This window comes from Tenrec ecaudatus, chromosome 10, assembly GCF_050624435.1.
Source record: "Tenrec ecaudatus isolate mTenEca1 chromosome 10, mTenEca1.hap1, whole genome shotgun sequence".
In the NCBI taxonomy this organism is placed as follows: Eukaryota; Metazoa; Chordata; class Mammalia; order Afrosoricida; family Tenrecidae; genus Tenrec; species Tenrec ecaudatus.
The window spans coordinates 146,645,853-146,666,145 of NC_134539.1; the positions used below are offsets into that span (position 1 = coordinate 146,645,853).

Below are 20,293 nucleotides of genomic sequence, written 5' to 3' on the forward strand. Positions count from 1 at the left end.
TGTATCTTCCATGCTGTCTTCTGTATCTTCCATGCATTTTTCTGGGGAGAGGTGTCCAATGACTTTTTTTAGTTGCTTTTCCTGCCCCCTTTTAATTGTGGTGAAATATGAGTGAATTTCAAAAAGTTCCTGGAAAAATTCTATTATCTTTCAACTCCATTTTTCCAAGAACTTTTTGAAGCCCCCATGCATAGGGTCACTATGAGTTAGAAATAACTCATTGACACTGGATTTTGTTGGGGGTTCTTTGTATACACAGGAGCCCTGGTGGCACATTGGTTAAGCAGTTGACTGATGTGTTAGGGTTCTCTAGAGAAACAAAACCAGGACACTTATGATTTGATAGATAGATTTATACAACAGGAAGGAATATAACAGCTAATTAGTCCACACAGCAGTACAGAGGGCTCAGTTCAACTCACTTTCATGGAACAGTTAATATACTGTAAGTCCTTCAACTCTCAAGGGCTGCTGGGTTCAAGGTCAAGAAAGCAGACAGCTGAGTCTTCCATCAGGCAATGCAGGCAGAGTCTGCCCACAGGCAGCAAACAGCAGGGTGAGTCATCATCAGAAGATTAGTGCAGCAGGCCCCGATGGGATATTGAACTCAAGGAATGCCAGATGACAGGATCCACCAGCCGCAAGCTCAAGCGATGTCCACACCAACTGCGTGGCGAAGCAGTTCTTGAAGGAACCTCAAGCTCTGGCAACACGATCCGCAGGCCGTGCAGAGCCATTGATCTCTTTGCTCTCCAATCAAACTGCAACCTATTAGTCCCACATGTTCCTATTGGCCAGGTTGGCACAAGAAACCTACCTATCACAACTGGGAACCAAAACATTGTAGGTTTAGACCCACTGAGGGGCTCCAAGGAAGAAAACCCTGAAGATCTTGTTCTGTCAAGATGATCTCCTCCCACACCACTCTGCTCCCTCCCAGCCCCACTGCGTTGATTCCAACTCAACACCAGCCCAAGGTAGGGGCTTCAAGGCTCTAAACATTTATGGGAACAAACAGCCTCATCTTTCACCCACAGGTCGGCTGGTAGGCTTGAACCTCTGACCTCATGGTTAGCAGCTCAACGCCTAGCCCACAGTGCCACCAGGGCTCCTTCTGTAAAGCCTACAGCCTGGAAAACCTCACGGGGCCAGTTCGACTCAGTCACGTGAGGATATAACATCAAAAGTCACTCAAAGGCACCTAACAACAAGGCATGTCAGCATGTGTTGCCTGTGTTCACTCATTACGTCCTCACATTGTTGAGCCATCACTGTCCTGGAGAGAAGCTCAGGCCCACGAGGGGCCTTTGAGGGCTGGGTTGAGAATAGATGGAATGGTTTTAGAAAAGATACTAGGGTGAAGGGATGGTATGGGCCTGGTGGAGACGCGGGCAAGGACATGGAGCGGAGGGGAGGCTGGCATTCAGAGGCAGTGGGGGTGAGGCCAAGCAGATTCAGGCTTGGGACAGCTGTAGGCTGCCTTGTGCCCCAGTAAGTCTCCGAACAGGAAGTCTGCAGCTCTGTATCGCTAAGGCCAACAGGAGCCAGGGCCAAGTAGGGATTTATGATTGTGTCATGGGCCCATTGTTCATACATCCCAGGGAGGCACGCGCCAGCTGTTAGGAGGGAGAACGAGGTGCCGTCTGCTTCTGGAAAGATGGAGGCCATGGAGGCTCCCCAGGGTGGTTCTCTTCTGTTGGGCAACATTGGGAATCTTGGCATCTGCTTTTTCCTCATTTGTTAATATGCCAGGCTCCCCGCCCCCTCTATTTTCCAGCGAGCATGAGAAGGCCATTGTGCTGGATACAGTAGAGCACCAGTAAGACCAAGAGGGAGAACTTCAAGTAGATGAAGCGGGACGGTGGCTGTAGCAGTGGGCTCCCACGGAGCCATGCTGATGGGGAGGCACAGGACCAGGCAGTGCTGGACCCAACTACACAGCTCCTAGCAACAGCTCAACAACTATTGAGCTGTGAAGGTTGACAGTTCAAACCTACCCAACTGTACAGTGGCAGATGTTGCTTTTCGGTGCCGTGGAGTCAGTTTGGACGCAGCGACCCTGCGCACAACAGAAAGAAGCCCCCTCACAATCGTCACTGTGTTTAAGCCCATTGTTGCAGCCTCCGTGTCGATCTGTCTCTTTGAGGGTCAGTCTGTCTCATCGAAGGTCTTCCTCTTCTTTGCTAAGCGTGATGTCCTTCTCCAGGAACTGTCTCTCTTGACAACATGTCCTAAGCCTGTGAGATGAAGTCTCACCATCCTCCTTTTCAGGAGCGTGCTGGCGCTTCATCTGAGACAGATGTTGGTCCTTCTGGCAGCCACGGTCTTCACCAGCACCGCCATTCAAATGCATCGATTCTTCTTCGGTCTTCCCTATTCAATGTCCACTGTCACACGCCTCTGAGGCATTGAGAAGAGCATGGCTTGGGTCAGGTGCATCTCAGTCCTCAAAGTGACCGCCTTGCTCGTCAACGCTTGAAAGAGGTCTTGTGCAGCAGAGTTGCTTAATGCAGCGTGTCTTTTGATCTCGTGACGGCTGCTTCCATGAGCATTGGTTGTGGATCCAAGCCAGACGAAACCCTTTAACACTTGGACCTTTTCTTGTGATCCTGCTGTGAGGACCGGAGTTTTCTTTACACTGGGTTGCGCGCATTGTGAGACGGAGGCCCAGTGACCTGCTTCTAGCACGGTGACAGCCAGGAAAACTCTGTGGAGCACAGTTTTACTCTTGTGACACACGGGGGTCGGCATCAGTCAGTGCCTGCTAGCACCCTTTCCTGTATGCTGGGTGGGGAGCGAGGAGGAGGATGCAGCGTATTTCTAGTCTACAGATACAGCGCATGGGAATAACTTCAAGGCCATAGATAAGAGTCAGTCTTGGCAACAGAATCAAAGCCTTTGCTTTGATTTTTATTCATTATTTTACATTTGCTTTTTATTTTATTTTATTAAAAGATCATTTTATTGGGGGCTCTTACAGCTCTTATGACAAGCCACACATGAAGTGTATCATGCATAGTTATTCATATGTTGCCATCATTATTTTCTAGTGTGCCTTTGCTTTTAACATAACTTACATAACTTAATTTTTAAAAATTATTTTATTGGGGGCTCTTACAACATTCCATACGTCACTTGTTTTTCCCCCCAGTCTAATTTATTTAAATCATTTTATTGGAGGCTTATGCAGCCCTTATCACAATACATACATATATTATGTCAAGCACATTTGTACATTTGTTGCCATCATCATTCTCAAAACATTTTCTTTCTACTTGAGCCCTTGGTACCAGATCCTCATTTTTTTTACCCTCCTCCCCCTCCCTCATGGGCCCTTGATAATTTATAAATTGTTATTATTTTTTCATGTCTTACATTGACCAGTGTCTCCCTTCACCCATGTTTATTCATCCCCTTTGGGAGGTGGCCCTACATAGCCAGCCTTGTGATGGGTTCCCCCTTTCTTCCCCTCCCCCCTTAACATAACTTAAAACAGATAGGATTTCCTTTTCCGTGACGGCCCTGCTTAAAGTGGCTTGCAGGACTCTGGGAATTTGAGTCCGTCCCAGCAGCTGCGATACGGTGCTCCTGGGTACCGTTGGGCTGACTTGGGACTCAGAGTGGCTCCATGTGACCAAGTAGAACTACTCCCCGTCCACCCCCCCCTCCCCCCCCCCCCCCCCCCCCCCCCCCCGGCCAGGGTTCTGGAGGCTGTAATCCTTACGGAAAAGGAGGCCTGGGGCACATGGGTGAAAGCTCTCTGCTGCTAAGGGAAGAGTTGGTGTTTTGAACATACTGGTGGTTTCTCTGTGAGAGAGAGATGTGGAGGTGTACTTTGGCAACGTCGACGGCCCGAAACCCTATGGGGCACTGCTGCTTTCTTCAGTTGGGGTCACTGAGTTGAAGTCAACTCAACACAGTGGGTTTGTTTATTATTTGGGGCGGGGGGAGGCGTCATAACCTCTACCAGGGGCACCTTGCCAGGTCTTGACCCTGAGCAGGAGACTGGGGGGAGGGGCAGGGGCCATTAGCTTTTCTATAACAGCCCAGCGCTCCACCAATGTGCCACCAGTCTTCCTGGTAGTGTGGTGCCTGTCTGTAAGCCTGCTCACAGTGAGGAGGACTGGAAGCCTTGCTGGGTGGCAGCCGTCAGCAGGGATGACGCCACGGCAAGAAACGCCCAGTCCTCACACTGGGCCCCTGGGGACATCAGGGTAAGCGGTGAAAGGATGGCCGCTGCCAAGGATCCACAATCACGGGAGAGATTAAACGATGCCCTGCGCTGGGTGAATCAGCTGTACACGATGTCACTTTGAGGTCCAAGGTGCGCCCGACCCAAGCCAGAGGGTTTTCAACCACCTCATCTGTACAGGAAAGCTGGACATTGAATAAGGAAGACTGAAGAAGAATCGGTGCACTTGAATTATGGTGCCGGCGAGGAGCCATGGAGGTGTCTCAGACTACCAAAGGAAAAAGCAAAAAAAAATAAATAAATTCTGTGTTTGAAGAAGTACAACCAGAATGCTCCTTAGAAGCAAGAAGGGCAAGACTTGTCGTACATAGTTGGGCATGTAGTCAGGAGAGACCAGCCCCTGGAGAAGGACAGCCTGCTTGGCAAAGTAAAGAGGGGCAGTGAAAACGAGGCAGGCCCGCGGTGAGGTGGATGGACACAGTGGCTGCAGCAACGAGCTCAAGCCTAGGAACAATTGTGAGGCTGGTGCGGGACTGGGCAGTGTTCCTTTCTGGTTTGCATATGGTCCCTAGCTGCCAGAGTGGACTCGATGGCCCTTAGCCCCACCAATGTCTATAAGCTAGGCAAAGTGCGCCTGCCGGGTGGGCGCCCAGGTGAGCCCCATTTCTTCCTTCACCAGGGGAGCTTGTCTCAGGAAGCATCCTACACAGCTGCCCCTGGGCAGCCTGGGGAGAGTGGGCAGAAGACACCCTAGCCCAGTGATGTCCACCTGCTGCAGCGATGGGGGCGCCCGCCCTCGCTGTGTTATCTGGGACCACAGCCAGGAGCCATAAATAGGCCTAGGACAGCTAAGATACTGGCTTTGAGCCTTCTGCCTTTTATTTTGGCTCATTTAAAGTCACGTGAGAGCAGCTCTACCAGTCTGCAGAGAAGCTGCTGGGTAAACTGGGGATGACCCAGGCCCTGTCTCGGGACTTGAGTTTTATGCGCGCCAGAGAGTCCAGTGCAGGCTCGGCCTTAACAGGGAACCGTGGCGACCCGGCTTTCATGCAGTGTGGAGGCTGGAAGGACTCACCAGGCTAAGCCAGGGAAAGTGGAGGCCGCTTGGGCCAACAACTTGGAAGGCCATCTCTGGGTCACCAAGAAGCCCCCAGGATTCATGGTGGCCTGTGGGTGTTAGCGGAGGACTTTGCTCCATAGCGTTTCCAGTGGGTCATTGTGTTCAGAACCAGATTACCAGGCCTTTCTTCCAAGGCATAGTTATACATATGTTGCCATCATTATTTTCTAGTGTGCCTTTGCTTTTAACATAACTTACGTAATTTAATTTTTTAAATTATTTTATTGGGGGCTCTTACAACATTCCATACATCACTTGTTTTTTTCCCCCAGTCTTATTTATTTAAATCATTTTATTGGAGGCTTATGCAGCCCTTATCATAATACATACATACATTGTGTCAAGCACATTTGTACATTTGTTGCCATCATCATTCTCAAAACATTTTCTTTCTACTTGAGCCCTTGGTACCAGATCCTCATTTTTTTTATCCTCCCCCCCTCCCTCATGAGCCCTTGATAATTTATAAATTGTTATTATTTTTTCATGTCTTACACTGACCAGTGTCTCCCTTTACCCATGTTTATTCGTCCCCTTTGGGAGGTGGCCCTACATAGCCAGCCTTGTGATGGGTTCCCCCTTTCGTCCCCTCCCCCCTTAATGTAACTTAAAACCAATAGGATTTCCTTTTCTGTGATGGCCCTGCTTAAAGTGGCTTTAAGGCACCCCTGGGTGGGTGAGAACCTCCACCCCTCTGGTTGGCAGCTGAGTGAGGGGACGGTCTGTGTCTGCGATAGTTTGTTGTGCCAGCCTGGCCAATAAACACAAATAGGATTAATTGAAGGACGGAGGGTCTCTCTAGAGAACCCTGTCCAACTCGAAGGTGCCCTGGTCCCCTAGTTGGTCATGGGTTGGACAAAGCCAGCAGTTGGCATCAGCAGAATAAAGAGGAGGCTGGCTGTTCCAGCGGAGATTTAGCCGCGGAAGCCCACAGGGGCAGTTCTACTCCACCCTACAGGGCCCCTGAGTTGGAATTGATTCAATGGTCATGGATTTGTCCAAGTTCACTGAGCCCTCCCACGACCCCGTGCGCCATGTCCTGTGGCCCTGGGGGTGGCCAGTGGGCTCCTCGGGACCCTGCTGCTCTGCCTTCAAGTGGGACTAGGGCCCATCAGGAAGTTTTCTGAGTGGTGCCAGAGGTGGGAGGGAGTGGGGGCTTCTTAGGGGGGGAGTTTGCTTTGAAGACTGCCGGCTCCTGCCCAGCCCTTCCTCCTGGCCTTTCCTGAAGTCCTGGGATTAGGAAGAGGCAGCCTGGTGCCAGGGACTTCTCGCAGAGGCTCCATCTGCATGCTTTCGCCCTTCCTGGAATTCTCGGAAGCCAGCTTGAACCATGGCTCATCTCCTGGGAAGGGCCGAGGCTGGTCTGTCAGGCAGCAGAAAAAACGCCGGTTCCTGTGTGGTTTGGATTTCAGCGCGCAAGTGTGAGGGGGGTTTGCTCCCAGCAGACCTGCGTGTGCATCCAGCCAGGGCGGTTTGCTCAGCGGCAACCTGGCACATTCTCTAGTCCCTCTAAGCCTCGCATGCCTAGTGACACCATGGTTAAAGTGCTCAGTTGCTCACTGAAAAGCCAGAGGTCGGACCCATGAGCTGCTCCGTGGGGAAAAGACATGCTTCTGTAAAGGGTGACAGCCTTGGGCCGTACCTGCTCTGTCCTGTGAATCCACCGGAGAGCAGTGGCAGGGGGGAGACCACTCCGGAAGAAGGTCCATGATGCACGGCCTTTTTGCACGCTCCTGAGAAAGGCTTTGTTCCCGTGGGTCCTAGGGACCCTTCTGGGCCGAGTGGAACTGCTCCTTACCCTGGAGGACACAGGGGCTTCCGAGGCTATCAATCATCACAGAGCAAAGCACCCGGTCTTCCCTCCCTTAGAGCACCTGAGTGGGTGTAACCCCGATCTTTTGCTTAACCAGTGTGCCACTAGGGTTCCCTTCAGTAAAATGTCTAGGGACAATAATTACAAAGAGAATTTTGATGCTTTTTAATTAGCCTGCCAGCTTGCTTCCCCTTCTTGGGGGGGGGAGTGCTGCAGATGGTGCAGGTGTGCTGGGCACAGGGGTGGCCTCTGCCACTGAAGCCCTGCAGAGACAGTGCTGTCTTGTGTTGAGAGACCTCCCCACCCTCCCGTTCCAGCGCCAGCGGGAGACCCTTCTTGCTCTACATGGGCTTGGCCCACATGCACGTGCCCTTGCCGGCGTCCGGGCCATCTGCAGACCAGAGGGACCCAGGGCCATACACTGCAGGCCTCCGGGACATGGACAGCCTGGTGGGCCGGATCAAGGACAAGATCGACGGCATGGCCAAAGGAAGCACCTTCCTCTGGTTCACAGGTACTGTGGTCAAAGGCAACAGCCAACTCCACCTTCACCGATAACCCCGACTTAACGGATATCCTTGCGTACGCCCCGGGAGAGGCGGGTCTCACCCACTGATCGCCTTGTGAGGACCTGCTGTGAACTTGGCCCCCCCCCACCTCCCCTAGTCTCTGTTGGCGGCTGCCTGTGGGGCCTGGGGACACCCCCAGGCAAGGGAGTCAGAGTCCACTAGAGGAGCCCTGGCTTCCCAAAGGCCCACCACCACCACCCTCCCCATGGTGGGCCTCAGGCCCCTGCCTGGAGCAGGGGCTGCTGGGAAAGCACTGCTCTGAACCTGGGTTTGAGCTGCTCCTGCGACAGTCCCTTATCTGCCGCTCGGAGCTCTGACAGATTACTCACAGCGACAGTGTGTGTGTGTGTGTGTGTGTGTGTGTGTGTGTGTGTGTCACATTGGTCATATGACACGAGTGAAGGTAAGCAGTCGTTGCCGGACGACAATGGTGATAAACTCTTACTGCCACCAGGGAGTCTGTGCCGGCTCATAGCGACCCTATGGAACCGGGTAGAACTTCCCTCGGGTTTCTGAGCCTCCGACTCTGTGGGTGGAGAACGTGTGGTGGGCTTAGAAGAGTCGCCTAAGGCCAGGCTGCAGATGGCTAGCATGGGGCGGGGAAGGCAGGCAGGTAAAGGGCTCGGGGCTATATTTGTCATCACCTCCTTTGAAGCAGAACCTCAGGACTGGGGAGCCCGCACGGAGAGGGAGGGGCCAGCCCCAGGCTGTGGACAGTGATGCGTTTGTGTGTCTCCAGGTGACAATGGTCCGTGGGCTCAGAAGTGTGAGCTGGCTGGAAGCGTGGGCCCCTTCACTGGACTGTGGCAGACGCGTCAAGGTGAGGGGCTGGCTCAGCTGGGGTTAGCAGGGTCCCACTGTACAGGCGGAGCCCCCCCTGGGGTGGGAGATGCTGCCTCTGGGATGGCTAAGCTGTGTCTCCGACTTGGAGCTTCACCATGAGGCCGAGGTGCCGGCCTTCCACCTGCTCCCAGGGAAGAAGGTACAAGGTGAGACAGTGAGAGTCCCTTTCTGTCCTTCCCCTACGACTCCCTGGGGGCAACCAGCATCGCTAACAAGCGGGCCCACCCCCTGCCATACTACACTGTGGCTTTTCTGCCCTTCTGTGGGGCTTGCTTCTTTCTGCTTCTCACAGAGCATCCGTCTCCCATCCAGCCACACACTCCTTCCATTGACTTAAGACATGCCCGGCGTTCACCAGCGTTCGGCGTTTCACATGCACGTTTCTGATTTTTGCCACAGTGAAACGTTGGAAAGAGGCTCAGAGAGGTTGAGTAACTTGCCAGAGGCCACACCAGTTTTGAGGGTGGAACCAGGCCTGCTCCCGCCAAAGCTGAGCCAGTGCCCCAGCAGCTCTGCCTCTGTCTTCAGACTCCAGCTCGGCTCCCACCTGCCTGGCCCACAGGGACCCCGATTGTGAGAGAGCCGCCAGATTGCTGCTGGGGGCTGATGTGTCAGTTTCGACTTATCTCGACCGATGTGGCAGAACAGAACCCTCCAGCTGAGTTCTGCAGGCTGTAGGTTCACAGAGGGAGCCCTGGTGGGCTGCCAACTGCAAGGTCAACTGTTCGTATCCACCAGGCACTCCACCAAAGAAAGACGAGGCTCTCTACTCCCGTCGATTTACAGTCTTGGAAACCCACAGGGGAAGTTCTGTCCTGTCCTAGGGGGTTGCCATGGGTTAGAATTGCGTTGATCGATAGCAGTGAGTTTTGCGTTTGTTTGTTCTTCGGTTTATCTTTACAGCAGAGCCCCTGGGTGAGTTCAAACTGCCACCTTTGTGGCTCTGGAGGGGAATCATGGGAAGGGGAGCCTGGACCAATGGATGGAGGCTTCGGTCCCTCGTCTGAGTCTCTCTCTTGGGAGTTGGTGCTCATGCTGTAGACTTTGACTCTGGGCACAACCCCAGGGGCCAGCAAACGGAGAGACGGTGGTACAGCCCTTCCAAGGTGCTGGAGATCCACTCAGAGGAGGGCGATTGATTAGCCTAGACAGGGTTATGCCTGAGAGGCCAGCAGCTTCCTCAGCCGTCGGCCCAGTGGGATTTGCTCCATAAACATCAAGCACCTGCGTTCTCAGGCGGTCTTTTAAAATGTAGCAGATGAGTAGCAAAGACCTCGGGGTATGGAGGGATGGCTTTGGCTTGAATCCCCACTCCGTTATCCTTCCAACAAGCTGGGGCCATTTGTTTTATAAAAGCTTAGAATGGACCCATTAAGAGGTGCTTGTCTCCCAGGGTCTCAGGACTGGTCTGGCTGTGACCCCTCCCCCCCTCCCTTTTTGTGGAAGATTCTTGAAAGCCATGGTGGGTTTCCTCTGCAGTATGGGTTCAGCCACTCAGGGACACCTCCCTAGCCACTCTACCCCCACCCTGCTGCCCCTGCAGGCCAGAGGACGTTTGCAGCTACTTAGAAACTGGAACATTCCTGCTGGGCTCGGCTGGTGGCTGGGAAGACAAGGAGGTGCTGAGTCTACCTTTTGTTGTTCACCTTTCACCTGGAGCCCCCCACCCAGAATGGGATGAGTAGGTGGCTGTAGAATCTCCAGGGCAGGTGCTCACTCAGGAGAGCTGGTACCACCTCCCCCCACCTGCTCAGTGCCTGTGGGGTGCAGGCACCGTGGGTCTACGCCTTCATCTCATAGGGTATGGATGCTTATCTATCTATCTATCTATCTATCTATCTATCTATCTATCTATCTATCTATCTATCATCTTCCCTCTCTTTTTCTCTCCCAAAAGCAGTGTTCTGACTCTGGGAATTCTGACTCTGGGAGAGTTGGGTCAGAAGATGCCGGGAGGCTGGCGGTGGTGGAGATGGTACCGATGCCTGCTAGGAACCACAGCCTAGAGACAGCGTGCCCTGGGAGTGGTTGTTTGCGTGTTCGGCATTGTTGTTATTGTTGGTTGCCAAGGAGTCCATGTGCCCCGGTCCTCCCTGGCCCCGCCCTCCTCAGCGTTTTCTGCATCAGCTGAGGCTGAGGAGGGGGCCCTGCCCTGGGCCAGTGAGCAGTGGTGGGAGTGGGAGGGGCGCCACCATCTGACAACGCCGGCTCCTTTCTCCCCGCCTTGACTATTACTCACCCTCTGTTCTACTACTTGGCCATCTGGGAAATCCTCCCTTGCTTCCTTGGATGTCGGAAGCGACAAGGACAATCTCTCCGGTCTCGGAACCCTCTGGACCTTTCTCAGATAGTGGGAGACAGCGTGGTTGTGGGTGCCGTCCAGATGGTGCTGACTCAGAGGGACCCCACGTGAGGCAGAACCAAACACTGCCCGGCCTCGTGCCGCGCACGCTCGCAATCTCTGCTATGTCGAAGCCATCTGTCGCTGCCAGGGTGCCTATCCTAGACGGCCTTCCTCTTGTTCCTTGCCCTTGTACTTTACCAAACGGGATGTCCTTTTCCAGGGACGGCGAACCTGTCCAATGTACCTGAGACCAAGTCTCGCCTCCACCCTCGTTTCTAAGGTGCATGCTGGCTGCATTTCTTCCAAGATGGACTTGTCCGTGCTTAGGGCAGCCCGGGCTGCTTTCAAGATTCTCCCCCACACCATGCCCGATCACGCGGCCTCAGTTCTTCATCGAGCCTCCTGACTCAGTCTCCCGCTTTGACTTGCCCAAGGGACAGCCTGGTTCCTTCACACTCTAAAGAGGGAGGCAGAGCAGCTGGTGGAAACAGTGAATGGCTTTTGAGGTGCAGGTGGGGCTCAAACTCAGCTACAGCATGAGTTGGGGAGCCCGTGCTGGTCCCAAACCTTCTCCTAGCTCAGCATCCTCCCCAGTAATGTGGGGCATGCATGCTCCTCCCTGGGCTGGGGGAGAGTCTACGGTATCATCCTGTTCTTGGCTTTTAGGGCCAGTCTCCACCCACGGGGGAAACAGAGTTCCCCCTAGAGGACTTGCAAGGGGATCAGAAGATACCCCAAAGAAGAATGGACTCATGGATGCTAGTTGCCAATGGTTTGGGTTTGTCAACCACAGAGAGGCTGTGTGAAATGACCTTTGTCATGCTGCTGTCAGCTGCTGTCCAGGTGACCCCTGGCCGATGGGAACCCCATGCGTCACAGTCGCCAATAGGCGGGGGTGGGGGGGCTGTTTCCATGTCTGGCTTTCAGAAGTAGATTACCAGCCTTTCTTCCTAGTCCCCCCTGGCCGGGAAGCGTGCTGAAATGGGCCCAGCGTCACAGTAACATGCAAGCCCCGCCACTGGCCGCTGGCTGTGTGTGAGGCTCACTGGTCACCGGGAGCCGAGCCTCCGCTTGGAAAGTGAGGCGTCTACTACCTCTGGCCCCCGTGGCCCGCGCCTGATACCCTCTGAGTGACACTGAGAGTGGGCATTTTGTTCAGGAGCAGGATGGCAGCCACCTGAACTCTGCCCAGAGGCTGACCTCCACATTGTGACCGGATGTGGGGAAATGAGGAGGCTTTCCACTCCCGTCTAGTCTGTCCTACAGGGTCGTTAGGAGCCAGAATCGACTCCATGTCAGTGAGCTCTGCCCGGAAGTGGAAGTGGGGCCCAGGGTCTGAACTCAGGGTGGGCCAGGCCAGCTGCCACCTCTTTTCCTGGGGAGAGGCTGTCTCTGCAGGGGAATCCGGGCCTTTTCCTCAGGGTGAACCCTTCTCCTCCCCTTCCGCCGGCTCTGGAGCAGCGGTTCTCAACCTTCCTAATGCTGGGCCCCTGGTGGCCCCGTGTGTGGGAGGACCTGCCTGGAGACGGACAGAGGAGCGCTGTCCTGGTTCCTAAGACCAACGGAAATATGGTCTTAGGCAACCCCTGTGAAAGGGTTCGACAACCTCCCCCAGGGGTCGCGACCCACAGGTTGAGAACCGATGCTCCAGAGAAATGTCCTATTAGCCTTCCTGCCCGCCTCCTCCGTCCACTCTCTGCCTGAACACAGCTGGGGCTCAGGAAGCCGGGCAAGACTGCGTGTCTCTCTGAACCCCCAGGACGCCCAAGCCAGCGGGGTGCAGTGAGGGGCCAGACACTGTGTTCGCAACAGGGCAGGACAAACAGTACCTGGACCTCGCTTCTTGCTCCCTCCCGGCAGCCAGCCCACTGCGTCAGGCCACGTGCTCCCCCTGTCCCGTTCCCCCCTTCCCCTTCCCCTTCCTGGCCAAGCCGCCCCGCTGCTCAGCTGAGGGGATGAGGCAGCGTCTCCTGCAGCCATCGTGCGGTTTCACCCAATGCCGGGGTGAGGATGCTGCTGTGTCCTGGCTGGGCCCCTCGGCGGGACGACGAGACAAAGCTGAGCAGGGTGGGTGCTAACGGGAGGTGGGGGGGTGGCGAGAGGGCACAAGGAGCCCACCCCAGCCTCTTCCCACCCAGCACCCAATGACACCTTGCTTGCCCCTCGCCGCCAGCTCCGCTGTCTGGCAGCCCTGCTCCTGGCTGCCTGAGCGAGCAGGCTGCTCCTCGTGCCCCTGGTGATGAAGAAACAGTCTGTGGGATTGGATTTCCGCAGCTTGGCTGTGGGTGACTCGATGCTATCAGGTCATTGCATAGCCTTTCCCACCGGAAAGCAGGAAGCAGCTTGGTGACCTGAGCCTCCGTCCAGCTCCGGCGGGGGAGGGGGCTGGGAAGGGCAAGGGTGTTTTGAGGTGAGTGGTGGGGGAATGATGGACCATGGAACCTTGGCTGTGGGCCCTGCCTCGGGGACTGGACCAAAGGGGGTGGGGGTGAGTGTGGCGGCCGAAGCCCACTTAAGGTTCCTTCCGGAGCTTTGGCTCGGTCAGAATGTCAGGGCCACTCCAGGTCAGCCAGTCCCAGTTCTCGGCAGAGAGAGGCCCAGCTCCAGCTGCCCCCTGTGTCCCCAGCATCCTTGGCAGAGACACCTGTTCGTAGTGGGCAAGACAGGTGGTGGAAGGCACACTCCTTGGAACGGACCAGTTCCTCAAGGCCCTGTGGGTCTGCAGGTCACAGGATGAGCAAATGTTTGTTCTCCTGAATTGTGGGGAGCGTTACAGACAAACCAAAAGACACCCAACTCACCGCCAACCAGTTGATTCCAACTCACAGGGGCCTCCGAGGCAGGGGAGAGCTGCCCTGAGGGCTTCTGAGACTGGACCTCTTTTTATTTTTTGGTTGATAAACCAGTTTCAATGATTTATTTGGATAAAAAGTCAGAAGGTAAGCCACATAAGTAATTAATTACACACTATCACTCCTGTGTGTGTGGGTGTTAAACAGCTTTATTGGCACTTCATCCACATGTCCTACGATTAAACAGTTTATCCATACCATCTTTCCCACAATCAATTCTAGAATATTTTCTTTCTCCTCGTACTTGTTGCTATTCATGTATTTCTTTGCCACCAATTCGCCTCCTTCTACATGTGCAATTCAGTTAGTGCCATTGAAACTGTAACTCGTTTTTACAGATTCATTGGCACATATTCCATATCATACAATTCAATCGTTCAGTCCTACTAAGCTATAGCTCTTTATAAGAGTAGAAAGCCTCTTCTTTCTGCTGTTAAGGGTGCAATCAGTTGTAGAGAGGACCCTGTAAATGACATCCAAAATTAGCTAAAATATAAATGTGTGTGTGTGTATATATGTATGTATGTATATGGATGTACCTGTGCATATATGCACATATACATACACAGATATCTGCATGTGTATTTAGGGCAAGCTAAGAAGGCTGGGCTCCTTGTGTGAGCGGCTAGGTGGCAACGCCTGCTGTTGGCCTGTTGGAAGTTTGGGTTGCTCATGGATTACATTGTTGCTTGCTTAGGACTTAATGGGCACTCTGTTGGTGCCATCCTGGTTTCGTGTTGGGCTGCAACCTTGCAATTCAAGGTTGGCAGCTTGAAGCCACCAGCTGCTCCGAGGGAGAGAGATGAGCTGACCTGCTTCCATAAAGATTCAACGTCTCAGAAACCAACGGGAGCAGTTTCTCCCCTGCCCTGTAGGGTGGTTATAGGTCGGACTCTACTCCACGGCGGCAGAGATTGGCTCTTTAAGGTGTCTATCTTTGGTAACTCTCCTCACACCCCTACGACAGAAGCATGGCCATTTCCCCCTTTACAGTTGAGGCGACTGAGACCAACGGGAGTTAAGGAGTCTGCTCAAGGCTACCTGTTAGGAGGTGGTGCTGGGATGAGAACTCAACTCTATCGGACTCCAAAGGGCCTGTTACCCTGCCATTGCCTCTCAGAGTGTGCCCCCATCCCACCCTTGGCCTCCCCTCGAAGCCAGCGTCCCACCCAGAGTCCATTCTAGTAAGCCTGGGTGGAACAAGGACTCTGCCTTTGAGATTTTTCTTCCTGGCGTCTGCTCTGCAGGGAGCAGCCTGTGGCCTCGGTCTTGACCACTTGACCTTTGTGACTCAGAAAGCATGGCAGCTGGATCTTTCCAGAGTAAGCCCGCTACTCCTGAGTGTGGGCAGCGAGTCTTCCCCCACCCTGCCCCGTCTCCGTGCATCATGGGATGCCAGTCCACTTCCGTAGCTACGGAAGAACAAGTAAGCAAGCTCATGAATCATGGTCTGTTTTGTATTTTGGTTACTGAGGCTAAATATTTATTGCTGTAAGTAACAGGGTTCTGCCTTAATTAGACTCACAAGTGCATAGAAATGCCTTCTCCCAGCCGTGAGCCGGGCATTTCTCACCAGAAGGCCCACACACGGTGGACACGTGTGACGTGGCTGGCTTCCCCCCTGAAGATGGCCGCCTTGGACACCGGACGTGGTGGTTCCGCTCTGCCCCATTGGGTCACTCTGAGTTGGGTCTGACTCAGTGGCAGTACTTCCATTTGGTTGTTTAAGGTTAAGTTAACACAACAAATAGCTCCCAGAATCGGAAAATGCATCGGGGTGCAATATAAGGGCTGATCTATTGTTCCTGCCGATGGTAGCGAACGGTCCCAAGGCTGGTCCTAGGCAGAAAGGCATCATGGCGTGGGTGGTGTAAGACCAGTGATTTGAAGCTTTGTTAGCCCAGAACCCCCTCTCCTTCTGTGTCACACAGTAGGGGGTAGGGGGGTGCGGGTACCATGCATCGGAATCGACGTGACAGCGCCCAAGAACAATAACAACCACGGCATTTCCTTTTCTATTGGTTTGTTTTTTCCTATGAAATTCCATGTATTTCTCACTTTGATCGGAGACCATGGGGTGTGATGAATGATCACGCTCGCAAGCCCCAGTCCTCCTGACCTCCATCAAACGGTGGACCTTGAAACACCAGCTCCTGCTCCCGGTCAGTCCTGACGCCCACCCTTCTTAGTTCTTGGGGGACAGCCTGGTGAAGGACGTGGGGCGGTGATGCTCGGGAAGACTGTGGGCGGAACGATCAGGAATGAAGAGCTCGTTCCGTTTCTCCAGGTGTCCTTGGCACCTCGGATGGTGAGGCCGATGCTGCGACCCTTCCACACAGTTGCTCATGTGGCGGTGCCCCACCAACCATAACATTATTTTCATTGCTACTTCATCACTGTCATTTTGCTACTGTTATGAATCAGGTGACCTCTGGGAAAGGGAAGTTTGACAAACACACACGCCCTCAAAGGGGTCGAGACCCACAGGATGAGAACCGCTGCCCTAGAGGCTGGTGTTCTGAACCACCCAATGGCGATCAGAAGAAAACCCTGGAAATATGAAGCTGCTGCTCTTGTAAAAGGGAGGGGACCCATGAACATATATTCTTTTGAAGACTCTTTAGAACGCAGCGGCAGACGCAGCTGGCCCACCTCCCCACCTGTCCCTTAGCTTCTGTCCCCTGCAGGGCTCCCACGTTACATCAGACAGAGTGGTAATGGATGAGAGGTCCAGACTGCACTTGAAGATCCTGGAACTCCGGTCTCTGGGCAGAGACCTTGGCCTGCGCATCCTGTAAAACACTGCCCTAGAGATTTGAAAGGAGCTCTGGTGGCTACGATCCTCAAGAACTGCAGTTCAAAACCACCAGGCGCCTCCATGGGAGAAAGGGCTTTCACCAGTAAAGGGCTACAGTCCTGCACTGTTCTATGAAGTCGCCACGAGTCACTCGACTGGATGCCAATGGACCCTGTAGTGATTCTAACACGCATTGTGGTCTGGGAATTGCCATCCTAAAAGATTTCTCCATTTCACCGTGTGCACCTTGGAGAAGTAGAAGGTCCCACTGGGTGGTGTGCTGGCTGTGCGGTTGGACCTGGATTCAAATTCCGACTTGTGACTTTGGGCAGATTACTTAACGGGTCTGAGCTCCAGTTTCTCCGTCGGCACCATGGGGAACACAGTGCCGCGGTCACGCGGATATCAAGAGGGCTTGAGGAGAGACGAGGCACTCACGCCAACCACCGCATGGAGTTGATTCCGATCCAGCGGCCCCGTGGGGACCCTCAAGGACAGTAGAATTGCTCCTCGGGGGTCTTGAAGACTGATGGGTAATATTTCATCTTTCTCCCCAGAGGCGATGGATGGGTTAGAACTGCCAACCTTATGGCTAGCAGCCCAATGCTTAACTCGCTAGCCACCTCTTAGACTGGTGCTTTGCTAAGTTGCTAGCTGCCATCAAGTCAACCCCAACACCCAACAGGCTCAAACCACATGATGAACACAGAATTTTCAATGGCCGGTTTTTGGCGGAGTGGTTTGCCAGGCCTGTCTTCCTAGTCCATCTTAGTCAGGAAGTTCCGCTGGAACTATGTACTATCACAGTTACATGAAAGCCTCCCCTGGCACATAGGTGCCATGACTGGCCAAGAACAGACCTTTGGGTGCCCAGGTGGAAGTCCCATAGCCTCCAGCCACCTGGTGCTTCCATTTGATTGTCTCTGTTACTCCGATCGTGAACTTGGACTGAGGCTCCTAGATTAGCAGCAGGATCAGTGATGAGACCTGGGCCTGGGGGAAGCTTTCCTGGGGGGTCACCTGGCTCAGGTGCACCACAGGCCCTGTTGATACAGACACAGGCAGCCTGATAACCCCGGGAACCCATCAATAAGACTAAGTCAGAACCTTTTAAGTTTTAAGTGCAGAGAGATCGAGGCCAGTGGGTACCGAGTCCCGCGGATGTGAGGTGGGTGGAAACATGACAGCGTGGACAGCTCTCGGGGTCAGGAGGCCCATAGGGCCACCACTGGTGCAAGCACAGAGTCACAGCAAGGTGCAGGTGCAGGGCAAGAGAGAGAAGAGAGGAGGGCCCCAGGTTCTCCCTTATAAAAAGGCCACGCCTTTCAAGGAGGCATCAGCAGGCCGCGGCAACCCGATTGACAGGTTGGATTCCACTTATCCACATTCAAGTTGACATGACATTGAAGGGCTCCAGTAGGCTTCTGGAGGAATCCCTGCTGGTGCAGACAGGTCATAGTTGGACTGCTGTCACCAAGAGGTTGGCAGTTTGTACCCACTCAGAGGCATCTGGAAAGAAAGACCAGCTTCTGAGAGGTCACAACTTTGAAAGTCCTCAGGAGCGCACGCAGCGTCCCCATGAGTCAGAACGAACTTGCTGGCTGTGAGTTCCCGCTTCCAGCTTTGCTCTCTGGAAACGCCCTGCGGGCAGAGACCAGACCCAGTGTGCTTGTGACCACACGCAGCCTGCTCAGAGAGGCCGACCTTCCGCGGGGATGGCTTTTCCTTTGAACGGACGCCTGCCCCATTCTTAGCATCTGGCCTCAAAGGTTAAGCAAGCCTGTTTGGCGTCTGTCCAGCGGGGACGTGCAAGTAAACAGGCTCCGTGTTCCCCAGGCAGCGCCGCCTTGCATGGCATTTGAAGGACATCAAAGTTTCCGTGTGCGGCGTGAGGACAGCCAGGCAGCGCCTTGCTCATGTTCTCCAAGCCCCTCTTAAAACTGCTTCGCTTCCTGCCGCCGGCCCCGCCCGGGGAAGCGCCCTGGCTGTGCTCTGCGTGAGGCATACACAGCGTGAGCCTGGGGCCGGCTTGTGACACGCACACTTAGTGGGATCCTTGGCTTCTGGCCCGGCCACCACGGGGGTGGGGGGTGTGTGGCAGGGTGGTCATGGTCAATTCGGTGCAACATGTTTTCAGGATGTTTCCGTAAAGCATGAGCTCATCCTTTCCAGCCTGCTGGCCATCCACACTGGTGACGGGTGGTCCCTTTTGACCGACAAAAGGACCACCTTAACTGCCATCATGGACGTTCGAAGAGGGCAGCTGTGTTCGTGCCAACGAAGAGGCAACGCCAAGACTGGCTCCACAGCACCATCGTGCAAAGACAAGCCGAGCGACAGAGCACGCACAGAACCAGACCACGATGCGCAGGGAGTCGCTGGGCATGGGGCAGAGTGGGGGGATGTCCCTCAGTTTCTCCTTTTCAAACACGATGGGATTCCCCCCCCCCCTTTCTTCCTAAACACTATGGTTAGAAGCGGGGAACAACTTTGTGTGGTCAATAGCCTCTGTTTAAACCCAAACCAAGACAAACACCTCCCTGCCATCGAGTGGATCCAGACTCATAGTGACCCAGCAGGGCAGGGTAGAACTGCTGTGGGTTCCTGAGACTGTTAACTCTGTACGGGAGTAGAAAACTTCGCCTTTCTCCTGGGGAGCAGCTGGTGGTTTCGAACTACCAGCCTCGAAGTCAGCAGCCTGACATGTAACACACTATGCCACCAAGGTTCCTCTGTGGACTCTCTCTCTCTCTCTCTCTCTCTCTCTCTCTCTCTGTCTCTCTCTAATATCGAGTCAGTGCTGACTCATAGCAACCCAGTAGGACCGGATAGAACTGCTTCTATGGATTTCCAAGACTATAACTCTTTTTTCTTTTCTTTTTTAATACTATAACTCTTCACAGGAGTAGAAAGCCTCCTCTTTGTCCCGAGCAGCGGTTGGTGGTTTCAAACTGCTGACCTGTCGGTTAGCAGCCCAGTGCGTCACCTCTGTGCCACTACCACTGCAATGCATGAGCACTACACTCCAAGACAGCACGTAGGAAGTGAGTCAGTCAACCAACGGGATCGTTTTGGGTGAAGAGAGCGTAGGGGAAAATAGAGTCATGTAATTCCATGGAGACTGATGGCAGGCAGAACTCGTATTTACATGTGGTCAGCCCAGCAAAACAAAATATTCCGTTATTGTAATACTGAGAAGTTTAGTCAGCCGGGTAAAAATAACTGCCGATGAAGAGAAATCATTCCTTCCTCGGTGTTTGTGGCTGTTCAGGGAGGCACCTCTCCTCCCAGGGCTGCCCCTCACCACCACCACCCATGAGCCAACCATCTGTCTACATTCCTCTCCCAGGGGGAAGCCCAGCCAAGCAGACCACGTGGGAAGGAGGACATCGGGTCCCGGCTCTGGCTTACTGGCCCGGCAGAGTCCCTGCCAATGTCACCAGCACTGCTTTGTTAAGGTACGGGTCCCAAACTACTTTTAGACTTTGGGGTTTAGGGCAAAGAGAACCGGGGGTGCTTGGGTGACCAGAGCTCGCCAATCGTGAAACTTCCAGTGATGATAGAGGGTTGATTGGCGGCTGCAGCCGGCAGGGAGGAAAGAGGGTTGGGGAGCCCTGGGAATTCCTGGCCCAGATGGGTCCTTCTAGAGCAGCGGTTCTCAACCTGTGGGTCTTGACCCCTTCACAGGGGTCGCCCGATTCAGCACAGTAGCAAAATCACAGTGATGAAGTAGCAATGAAATTAATTTTATGGGTGTTGGGGT

The 20,293-nt window shown here is 53.9% G+C and overlaps 1 protein-coding gene across 3 annotated transcripts in view; it reads left to right on the forward strand.

The window, feature by feature from the left end:
• The window catches only part of ARSG (arylsulfatase G), a 129,020-nt gene that overhangs the window by 84,102 nt on the left and 24,625 nt on the right, over positions 1-20,293 (forward strand). For all 3 annotated transcript variants that reach the window (XM_075562140.1, XM_075562139.1, XM_075562141.1), the window contains 3 exons: positions 7,443-7,639; positions 8,434-8,514; positions 19,880-19,988. In XM_075562140.1, the coding sequence (XP_075418255.1) occupies positions 7,443-7,639; positions 8,434-8,514; positions 19,880-19,988 (387 nt within the window). The remainder of the gene's footprint in view (positions 1-7,442; positions 7,640-8,433; positions 8,515-19,879; positions 19,989-20,293) is intronic.